At 40.4% G+C, this 12,305-nt stretch overlaps 1 protein-coding gene across 4 annotated transcripts in view; it reads left to right on the top strand.

Moving 5' to 3' along the window:
• Window positions 1–12,305, top strand: part of kcnq1.1 (potassium voltage-gated channel, KQT-like subfamily, member 1.1) — a 787,687-nt gene that overhangs the window by 511,466 nt on the left and 263,916 nt on the right. For all 4 annotated transcript variants that reach the window (XM_073049209.1, XM_073049208.1, XM_073049206.1 and 1 more), the window contains 2 exons: window positions 2,464–2,510; window positions 6,467–6,528. In XM_073049209.1, the coding sequence (XP_072905310.1) occupies window positions 2,464–2,510; window positions 6,467–6,528 (109 nt within the window). The remainder of the gene's footprint in view (window positions 1–2,463; window positions 2,511–6,466; window positions 6,529–12,305) is intronic.

Genomic DNA, 12,305 nt, shown 5'->3' with positions numbered 1-12,305 from the left:
GTTTAAGAGACTACTAGACAGGTATATGGAGGAATTTAAGGTGGGGGGTTATATTGGAGGTAGGGTTTGAGGGTCGGCACAACATTGTGGGCCAAAGGGCCTGTAATATGCTCTACTATTCTATGTTCTATGTAACTGCTGTATGCACTCTCAGTTAGAATATTGTAATGCATTTTAAAACTGCATCATGAGTTGAATCCCATTTAGAAGTAGACAAGTTAGTCATTATTTTTTGTGTGGTGAAGAAAGGAGACCCTGGCTTTGTGGGAGCATTCCTATTTCCAAATCAAAATTTGTTCACCATGTGGGAGATGAATGTTTGAATCTTAGGTTGACTTGCTGCAGGTCAGTTGCATCCAAAGAGCTGTGGTGTGTGGGTGGATGAGCTCCTGCTTATCAAATGAGTGATGGGCGCACATGGTATGACCGTAGAAGGAGTGTTCATCTCGTGGCCTGCCAGACAGTTAATCAAGTAGGAAATTCTGATGAACTCTGGCAAGCCAGACACGCTTTAAACTGTTCTCTGAGGGAAGAATACAAAGACAAAAAAAAAGCCTAACAAGTCTGTGCGACCAGTTGGACTGAGGGGGTATTCTGAAACTCAAAAGTAGGACTGCATGTTATACACACGTGCTCCAAGTTCAGGGGAGGTCAGGGTAACAGGTCATGAGCTGTTATACTTAATGTCCAGGTTCCATTTTTCTCAAAAACAGTCAGGATACTTGCTGGACCAGTGTCCCCTTCCTCCTTCATTCAGAAGTCTGGTCTGAGAGGTGCTGCTGGAAAGGTCCCAGTGTCATTTTGACTGGCCACTGGAAATGCAGAAGAGCAGCTTGAACTGATGTCGCATTATGACATTAAATCTATCACGTTGACTGAATGACAACTGGTATTAAACACAGAGAGAATTTTTAAATAGTGGAATTGAATATTAAGTGCAGAATATTAAATAAGGCCTGGAAAACACGATTATACTGTGTTTCCAGACTATGCACATGCGTTCATTGTTACCAGACAGTGGAGCTATTTCACTGTAAGGAACATTGTGTGCATGACAATTCTCATTCATTCTTGGATCAGCACTGAAAAAGAATTGGACAAATTTCAGTGCCTGTCTCCTTACATTAGGAGCTATAGTGGTGTCTGCTTTCACAAGTACTCCTAAACTACCTAGGGAGTCAAAATCTATGATCCAGACTGAAAAACACAATATAATGTCAAAGCATTCTTCATACATCCAATTGATGATTAGGAGATCATGTAAAATGAGAATTTGAGAAACAATGCATAGATCCAGATTTTAAAAGAGAAAAATTAAGCAATCGTTGTACCTCTGTCTTACATATTTTGGCCAGTTTTTCTATTGTGTCAGACTTTATATTTCAGGACAATTTGCTTGAAATTGACCAAACCGTTCCAATAGATCAAAAAAAAATCAAAGCATAAGTTAAGTCCATGGCAAATTGATTTTCTGCCATCTTTTGTGCTAGTTTGAAAATCATGATGCACACTGGTCCCGTCCACAAAACTGGCCATACTCCAGATCAAACTAATCAGCATTGGGAGTTTCCAGTAATTATGCTCATTTTCAGGGCTTCAAGAAGGCTCTTAAAATTAACCTGGCACATTTTCAAAGCAGTTGAATATTTTTTTTGAAGTATTGAGCAATTGATCACTGAAAATGAATGTAACCAGAAAATAGTTAAGCACTATTTTAAACCACTTTCAGTTATTTAAATTTGTTTTCTCAAGGTAACTCTGAATACAATTAGGAATATTTTGAGAAGCACAGTAGTGTAGTGGTTAGCACGATGCCTTACAGTACCAGCGACCTGGGTTCAATACTCCCCGCTGCCCGTTCGTTCTCCCCATGACAATGTGGGTTTCCTCCAGCTGCTGCAGTTTCCTCCCACAACCTAAAGATATGCCAGTTGGTAGGTTAGTTGGCCATTGTAAATTGCCCCATGATTAGGCTAGGATTAAATAGGGGGATTGCTGTGACCGAAAGGCTGCAGGGGCCTATTCTGTGCTGTATCTTAATAAATAATAAACAATAATAAAATAAAAAATAAATAATTCTGCAACATTGATCAGTTATGCCGGGTTTTCATGGATATTAATCTTGGCAAAATGAAAATGAAGGGGCTCATGAAGATCAAAATATACATTCAAGTTTGGTATAATTTTATAGACATGACTTGGTGTAAACAAAATGCAACTCTATCAAGGTGAGAAGTCCTTTTATATTTTACCTAAACATTCAAGTCAAACTTGCAAGCCAATTTTAAAGTCTTTAAGGTGACTGATAACACCCAAAGCAGAAACACTAACTTCTTGTATCTTTCCTATCAACAATGTATAACTCATAGTTATTGAAAGTGGCGAGTCTCTGATCATACCTTATGTATAATGTTAAATGTTTGCTGCATTAATTGTTAACTCAGATTTTTTCCTTTCTCCTAGGCTAGATCAGTCCTTGGGAAAACCAACAATGTTCCTATCTGTGTCAGGTAAATATATTACTTACCTAAATCAGGTGAAACCTAACAAAAACTGGAAGTATATCATCAGCATCAAAATGCAGGATAACTTTACTGCCTCCCGTTCATCAACCATCGACTAAAGTGGACATTTGAACCAAGATGATTTCAGTTTCAAATCCAGTATGTAGTAGGGGTTAGTTGTGTCAACAGCAACAAAACGTAGCAAACCACAGACAGCACTGATGTCAGCATACAATAATGTATTTAACTTAGTAAAACAGCTTAAATTGCTTCATAGTGCTGAGAAGAATGGAGTTCAGAAAATCAAATGCTGCAGATGATAAAAATCTGAAACATTCAAGTCAAGTCAAGTCACTTTTATTGCCATTTCGACCATAACTGCTGGTACCGTACATAGTAAAAATGAGACAATATTTTTTCAGGACCATGGTGTTACATGACACAGTACAAAAACTAGACTGAACTACATAAAAAAACAACACAGAAAAAAAACTACACTAGACTACAGACCTACCCAGGACTACATAAAGTGCACACAACAGTGCAGGCATTACAATAAATGATAAACAAGACAATAGGGCAGTAAGGTGTCAGTCCAGGCTCTGGGTATTGAGGAGTCTGATGGTTTGAGGGAAGAAACTGTTACATAGTCTGGTTGTGAGAGCCCGAATGCTTCAGTGCCTTGTCCCAGACGGCAGGAGGGAGAAGAGTTTGTATGAAGTGTGCGTGGGGTCCTTCATAATGTTGTTTGCTTTGCGGATGCAGCATGTAGTGTAAATGTCCGTAATGGCAGGAGGAGAGACCCCGATGATCTTCTCAGCTGACCTCACTATCCGCTGCAGTGTCTTGCGATTCGATATGGTACAATTTCCGAACCAGGCAGTGATGCAGCTGCTCAGGATACTCTCAATACAACCCCTTTCGAATGTGATAAGGATGAGGGAGAGGAGATGGACTTTCTTCAGCCTTCGCAGAAAGTAGATACACTGCTGGGCTTTCTTTGCTATGGAGCTGGTGTTGAGGGACCAGGTGAGATTCTCCGCCAGGTGAACACCAAGAAATTTGGTGCTCTTAATGATCTCTACCGAGGAGCTGTCGATGTTCAGCGGGGAGTGGTTGCTCTGTGCCCTCCTGAAGTCAACAACCATCTCTTTTGTTTCGTTCACATTCAGAGACAGTTTGTTGGCTCTGCACCAGTCTGTTATCTGCTGCACCACCTCTCTGTAAGCTGACTCGTCATTCTTACTGATGAGACCCTCCACGGTCGTGCCATCGCGAACTTGATGATGTGGTTCAAGCTGTGTGTTGCAGCATAGTCGTGGGTCAGCAGAGTGAACAGCAGAAACATAGAATGGAAAATGCTGGAAACACTCGGCAGATCATGCAGCATCTGTGGAAGCAGAAAGGAAGCTGATGTTTCAGGGCTGGAGACCCTTCAACAGAACTAGGAAAATAGAAAATAAATCAGTTTTAAGTTGTAGTGGGAGTTGGAGGGAGAGGGGTGGGGAGAGGGTGAGGTGATGGGAATAGGGTAAAGCTATATGGTGATGAGATTATTTTGGTTAAAGGGCTGAACAAACAAACAAAAAAACCTGTGAATTGCAGACTTGTAGGGAATACTCATCTTGCTAAAACATGCTGGTAGAGATGAAAACTGACCTAGACTTACAGATCTATGAGTTATAGGAGAATTGACCAGAATTGCACAGTCCTGATTCAAACAGAGGAAGCAAATTACCTGCCCTTGTTGAGTTTCGGTCAAGAAGGCTGCATCATACAATGTGGTTTACTATCAAGGACAGATAACAAGATCAAAGAATAACGTTTTAAAGAAGGTTTGGAGAGAGATCCATTCAGAGATAGGGGAACTTAGGTCGAGTGTGCCTAAGGCATTTGAAGTTGAGGTGTACAGAGACATCAGGAAAGCACAGTGTTGTTGTTTATTTATTTATTGACATACAGCACAGAATAGGCCTTTCCCCAGAGATCTCCTGATTTTAATCCTAGCCTAATCACAGAACAATTTACAATGACCAATTAGCCTACCAACCAGTACGTCTTTGGATTGTGGGAGGAAACTGTCATGGTAATGAGGAGAACATACAGGCAGTGGTGGGAATTTAACCAGGGCCGCTGGTACTGTAAAGCGTGGTGCTAACCACTATCTACCGTGCACTTGTGTGGAATGATATGGACAATAGGACTATGAATGGGTCAAAATCTGGATGGAAACTGTGAGGACTTGGGGATGGTTCACATTCTGATTCCACTGGGTGTGAGCTGTGTACTAGTGTCATTCTACTCCAAACTTGTTCCTTTCTTTGACACAGTGGTGCAGATGCCTTTCAGAATTAGTGATCGTCTTTAGTCAAAACCTCAAGTTGATACCCCTGTGGCCTTTGTATATTTTTCCTGTGAATACTTGGGTTTCTGCTGGGCTCTCCAGCTTCCTTCCAAATCTCAGAGCCATACAGGCTGGTAGATCAAGTGGCAGCTGCAAATTACCCCTTGTATAGGTAGGTGGTAGAAGAGCTAAAGTAGAATACACTTGCATGTGAGAGAGAGCATATTACAGGGAAATAAATAAGGGAATGGGATTGCTGGAATTGTGATGTGAAAATGGTCTCTTTCTATGTCATGAGAAAATATATGGTCAAAACATGAAAAAGATGATGAGAGAGGTATTTTAAACACAGAGAGAGAGAGAGAGAGAGAGAGAGAGAGAGAGATGTGGAAACAACTGACAATAACTGCACTGAGTTAATAAACCCTATAGGAGACAAGGTATCTTAAAGTGATAATGTTAAGCAGGTAGATATCAAATGTAGGTAAAGTATTTAGGTGGGAGTTACAGCCTCAGTCAGTTTTAGATTAGAGAGAGGAGGACCAGCCTATAATCCTGTCCATGTGGATACAGCCATGCTAGTATGTGGGCGTTGCATAAAGATATAGACAGACTTAGCTACAATGTCCCATAACAGAACAGGCTGTCCTAATTCCCTGATCACTAATCAATCGGGATAAGACTTCAGTGGGTGTCAAACACCAGCGTATCCAAACCTCTGCCTGAAGTCGATGATTTCAGGAAGAAAGGGGGACAGGTGAATAGAGAATGGTTTGAATCCCAACCAAGTTGAATGAGGAAGTAATTCTTAAATGAGGTGACTTGGCAATGTAATGGCTGCCGAAATTATGCGCAGTTTTATGCGAGTCCATAGTAGATATTCAACACACATTAGCACTTATTGGCATTAAACTGTCAAGTCTTATTCAGAGAGGCCTTGAGGTTAGCCGCTTGGAAATATTCCATGAAAACAATTGGCAGGAGGTACTCTGAGGTTGCAACAGTATAGAGGAACCTTCACTCCACATCAAGTATCATACTCTACTTGACCTTACTGTCGTTGTGTTGACATAAAGGAATATTCACCATTCTCCAGCATTGATGTCCTTCCATATTAAGTGATGCACAGATGATTCTTCCATCTTGAAACCATACCTGCCAAGACCCTGAAGTACAGTATATTTTTATATCTTGTATGCCTTGTGTTACAAGGTAATTTGGCATTATTTATTATTAAATTCAACTTATCTGACATGGCACAGAAAAGATCAGAATTTATCCACCTCTCATGGTGAGAAGTAGTTTAACATCTTACTTGGAACATCTCATTTACAGGGGTTAAACATGTGAGCCAGTTGTAAAGTGTTAAGATTTAACAACCCCAATCTGCCTGAAAACTAATCTAGTTTACAGCAGGGACTCTTTGGTGTGAAGAAAATTATTTCAAAATGTGAATTTGATACTTTAATGAGTTTTCCAGTTACATAGATTTGTAATGCAATTTATTCTTATCAGTTGTAAAAATATTTATCCAAACATATTGTTATCACCTTTTGTGAAATTATTTAAGATATTCAACGAGTAATAATTTCATTCTTCTTCTCCTGGTATGTTTCAGAAAAGAGCCAGGACAGGGGAAAGAACACAATTGGAGCTAGACTTAACAGAGTAGAAGAGAAGGTAAGACAGCTTTACAATTAACACACGTTTAGCTGACTGATTGCCCACATATTGTATCGAAATCTTGTTACTAGCCATTTTGAAGGAACCTCACGTTTCTCATGAAGTTAATGAGTGCACCCCAGCTCTTCTGCATCTTGCACAGGGTCAGTTCTGACATTGAATAATGTACATCCAACACACATCCAGGTCAGTCTGCACATCCATACAGACTGAGGAGATGTGTCGAAGAAGATGGCAGGATGCATATGTAGGAGGACAAAATGGAGAAGCAAATCAGCTGCTGCTCTCTTGCCGTCCCTAGTGGTGAAGTCAGGGAAAAACAACTGGTGCCCAACTATGAGGCACCTCACTCTCAGCCACAGCTGGGTAAGGAGTTAGATTTTCTAACACCAATGACAAAACCTGTCCTCAACATACCTTTGTTGCATAGATTCTAAGGTCTGCATTCTGAAGTATGAGATTAGAGGCTCATGACTGGTTTGTAAAAGCGCACTTCATCTTCTAGAAAGTACATGGGCTAATTGATGCTATACATCTGTATGCATAGATTCACCTAATACTCCTTTGACTAGCTCCTGAGGACTATAACTTCAACTTGAGACACAGTAACATTGCAAGATAAGTTTCAGACTTAGACTCTTGAGTGTCAATAGCTGATTGTGGCCAGGATAGGAATATAGTGCGATAACTGCCTTCAGTGTTGTGATGCAGAGATAGGGAAACAAAATAAAGACAGTTTTCCCATTCCAAGTTGTTGCTCCCGTGGTGTGTGGAGCAGGGTGGAATTTTTCTGAGGCACCATTGAAACCTGAAGTGCAGTCAGCAATTTAATAGGTAACTCCTCAAACAATGTGGACAGAAAATCATGGATAGTGCATAGCCAATTGTTTTAAACAAACTTCCCACTGTATCTGGTCCAGCAAAGGTCTGTAAAGTGAGCTCTTTCTACTCAGAAAGAAAGAATACTGACTGAGGATAGCTGCTAATGAGTAATGTGACATTATGCATCCTTAAACTGAGATTCCGTTAATCTTAGTTAAAGTTCAAGGAGACTGCTCCGATCTTATGAAATTCCAGCAAGAGAACAGGGTTCAGTCGATGGAGAGTATCAACCATTCATTGTAGACTGTAGAAAAGGCAACACAAAAGTGCTTTCTTTCAATTCAATATTTAGTGTAAGAAAGAAAACCCTTTTAAATGTTTCTTGTTATTTCTGCTGGTTATAAACCTCTTCTGCATTGTGATCAACCAGTGTTTTATCAGATATTATCAACCAACATTGACTTGGAATTATGAGCTCAGAGAAATGTCAGTTCAATAGAGTTAAAAATAGCAGTATTGCTTTTCTCAGAATGTCAAGTCTTTGTGGCCCCAGCCCTGTTCACAGATACAATAGAAATTAAGTGGCGAACCTCTAGCCATCCCTTCTTGTTCTTCATTTAAATCAATTATCCATGATATATCTGTGACTTCTGAACTCTCACCTGGGAGAGTGCTAAATCACAGGTGGGAAATAACGAGAAAGATGTCAGCTTGTACGTCAAGCCGTGTTGAGTTGTGCTGCAACCTAGTAGGGTGGGAAGAGAAAATGAATTTTAACCTGACTAGGAAGCTGAGAAACCCACAGCGATGGGTTGTTATTAAATATTATTCTCCAGTGATTAATACTTGGCGATGGGATGGGCAGGAACTGGTGTTATTTCAATCCTGTTAATCTCCCGCCCAGGTTCAAAGTTCCTAAGTGCATCAGACTACTTTAGTGCACAGAACATGATTAAAGCAAGATACTCACAGGGATGGGACACAGATTCCCTTCACTCCTTGAGTAAACATTAAGCACTTTAAGGACATAGATAGATAGATAGATAGATACTTTATTCATCCCCATGGGGAAATTCAACATTTTTTCCAACATGTACATATGAGGACGTCTTCAGCATGTACCTGTTTAAGGTAACCCCTCCAAAAGTGCAGAGAAGCAAACTTGAATTCTTGTGCGCAACTCTGCGTGGCTCAAGCAGTTAAATTATTGAAATGTCATCACAAAAGTGGCTACTTGGTCCATTGTGTATATTCTTTTAAACGATCTGCCACCTTGCTTCCATTCCTTCACACTCTCTCCATTGTCTTTTCACGGATTTTTTTGTTTTCAATCATTTAACCTGTTCCACTTTGAAGAGGTTGCATTCCAGGCAGTTCCTTCCCTAAATCACAACTTGTTTATTAATAACAAAAAAAACCCTTTGTCTTCCCTGTGCCGGATATACAGCATTATAAATGAAGAACTGACATTTAATATCAAACTGAATCTCCTCTCACCTCCCTCCCCCACTCTGCTAAGGAAGCAGACAAATCTGTACTTGGAGTTGACAGGAGGAAATACGTAATGGGGAAAGTCCCAGCAGAGATCACAGGCTGCAGAGAGCAGGGCAGACTTGTAAAATAGAAGGTGCTGAAGAGACTTAATTCTGTGAAACTCAGCTCAGAATTACTGGATTCAGAAAGCTCCAAGTAATTGTTTAATAATAAATTTCTAGGAAATGATTATATGTGTTGACGCTTGTACTCTGCATGTTCACATTCTTTTTCTGATGCAGAGTATCTGTGGAAGCATATTGCTTGATTATGTATAGATGTTTTGTTGCTGCAAGTGTTACTGGGGTTGGGTAAAAGTTGACAGATAAAACATGCAGTCAATTATCATATCAGTTTGTTGAAAGGGATCATTATCTCCTCTAAGTACAGTAATATCTGCATTGCAAGAGATAAATAGATGATATTTTGCCTGTAGACGCAACCTACTTTCTTTCCTCTGCACTCAGTGGCTCCTCTCTCTCTGGGTCCCTTGTGGCATATCTCACTCATTCTGTCTTGTGGCGCATTTATCTCCCACTCACTCTCTTCGAGTGTATATATCATTCTCTTTCTCCACACTGCTGCCCTACCCATTCATTCTGTCACCTCTCTCCATCCAAGAACCTCATTTGTTTTTCTTTTGTATCCTTATTTCTTGTATCCTTCTCAATTACATAGTATTTCACATTTCACTCCATAAGCTCTCCCTTGCTTCAATATCAGATTTAACATCACCAGCATATGTCATGAAATCTGTTGGCTTTGCAGCAGTAATATATATACACAATATATAGTGAATGAGAAAAAGACCTGTGAATTACAGTATAGATAAAATAGTTAGATTGAATAAGTAGTCCAAAAATACAAATGACAATAAAGTGGTGAAGTAGTGCTCATGGGTTCAATGTCCATTCAGAAACTGGATGGCAGAGGGGAAGAAGCTGTTCCCGAATTGTTGAGTGTGTGCCTTCAGGCTTCTGTATCACCTTTCTGATTATAGCAATGAGAATTGGGCATGTCCTGGGTGATGGGGGTCCTTATAGATGGAATCTGCCTTTTTGAGGCATCGGTCCTTGAAGATGTCCTGGATACTATGGAGGCTAGTGCCCATGATGGAGCTGACTAACTCTCTGCAGCTTATTTCAATCCTGTGCAGTAGCGCCATCCCTAATGCGTTCAATCCCTATCTCTTATGCCTCCTCTCTCCCTACTCCTTTACCACTTCTTATTCTCTTATACATACTATCCCTTTTCTAGGTCATATCACTTTCCTTCGTTCGCTCTGTTTCCACATCTGCCTCTCCTAACCAGTACTGATGAAGGGTCTCAGCCCAAAACATCGGCTGTCTATTTCCTGCCATAGAAGCTGCCTGACCCGCTGAGTTCCTCCAGCATTTTGTGTGTGTGTTGCTCAAGATTTCCCGCATCTGCAGAATTTCTTGTGTCCTTCTCCTGACCACTCAGCTGTCTTTGCTCGCTGTGCGTCTGGCTGCAACTTTCTCAGCGACTCATGGGATGGTGTAATGTTACACTCACAGCCCTCTAGCACTTTGTAACAATGGGTTGTTATCTATCGAACACCTCTAGTTGTTGCAGAGAATTCTTCCTGTAAATTTAAAGAGAATGTAAAAAAAATCCAATAATTTTTGTGAGTCAATCTGAAAGTCTAGTTTGATGTCAATGCTAAAGCTTTTTTTATAAAAATCATGGTTAAGATTGTGCAAGGAAACCTAAAGTACTGTTATGTTTTTAACAATTTAAGTCCTACTTCCTCATCCAGGGAAGGCAGGGAAAAATCAAAATATATTTTTACTCTATATCCTCCTTTTGTTTTTGCATAAGCAAACTATTCAGTGGCTCGGGCTATGAAGGATTACTTGTCTAGAGATTTTAACCCCCCCCCCACAAACTTCAAAGTTCAAAGTAAATTTATTATCAGGGTATATATGTGTCACCGTATACATCCCGGAGTTTCATTTTCTTGTAGGCATTCACAGTAAATACAACAAACACAATAGAATCAATAAAAAACAAGAGAAAATCTGCAGATGCTGGAAATCCAAGCAACACGCACAAAAGTCTGGAGGAACTCAGCAGGCCAGGCAGCATCTATGGAAAAGAGTACAGTTGATGTTTCGTGCTGAGACCCTTCAGCAAGATTGTGGAAAAAAAAGATGAGGAGTCGAGTTAAAGGGTGGGGAGAGGGAAGGGAGAAATGCAAGGTCATAGGTGAAACCTGGAGGTGAAGAGGTGAAGTAAAGAGCTGGGAAGTTGATTGATGAAGGGGATGCAGGGCTGGAGAAGAGGAAATCTGCTAGAAAAGGACAGAAGGCCATGCAAGAAAGAAAAGGGGGAGGAACACCAGAGGAAGGTGATGGACAGGCAAGGAGATAAGGTGAGAGAGGGAAAGGGGGATGGGGATTGGTGAAGGAGGGGTGGGAGCCATTACCAGAAGTTCAAGAAACTGATGTTCATGACATCAAGTTGGAGGCTACCCAAAGGATTATAAACTTCCTCCAAACTGTATGGCCTCATTGCAACAGAAGAGGAGGCCATGTATTGACATGTCAGAATGGGAATGGGAAGTGGAATTAAAATGTGTCGCCATTGGGAGATTCAATGAAAGACCACTTCCAACACTACGAACAGACAATCAATGTGTAAATGACAACACACAGTGCAAATGCAAAAAAAGGAAACAAATCATCATCATCATCATCATCATGGTTGTGTTGAGTTGTTCTCCGATCTTGGCAATTTACTTTCTTATTGGATCTCATTTTGAAATTGAGAGGTATATAAGGGCCAAGTATTCGGAGGACATACCGAAATCAACAGCACACTCACGACGTCTCCTCTTGGTGACAAAACATTGGCAAGTAAATTGTCAAGATCTGAGAACAACTCAACACACCCATCAACCATGCAAACTACACATCTTTTGAATTATTTCCAATAATAGTCATCATCATCAACATCATGGTCCCCGCAATCTGAGCAGACGAGATGTTGACAAGCGAGCAGCAAAGCCTGGTTCGGAGTTAGGGGCCTCTTCCAAGAAACAAAGGAGTTCCTTGTGGCAATGCAGGACCAGGTGGTTAACACAGAAAAATCAAAAATACATCATTAAAGACCCACAAATTCAAGATGATAAATGCAGAAAATGCCGAGAAACCAGAAACAATCCAACAAATTCAGGATCATGCAGCAGGTTTAACTCAATCTGATTACTTACATGGGCACAATCAAGTGGTAAATGTCATTCACCAAAATCTTGCTTGAAAATATAAGATGATAAAAGACAACATACCTTACTATAAATACAAGCCTGATCCAGTTTTAGAATCAGAGTCCTACAAATTATATTACACCCGATCCATTATTGTGGATGGACAATCCATAATAACTTTCCAGATATA

The sequence above is a fragment of the Hemitrygon akajei genome, chromosome 6 (assembly GCF_048418815.1).
Source record: "Hemitrygon akajei chromosome 6, sHemAka1.3, whole genome shotgun sequence".
NCBI classification, from domain to species: domain Eukaryota; kingdom Metazoa; phylum Chordata; class Chondrichthyes; order Myliobatiformes; family Dasyatidae; genus Hemitrygon; species Hemitrygon akajei.
This window is presented reverse-complemented; position numbering and strand designations above follow the sequence as displayed.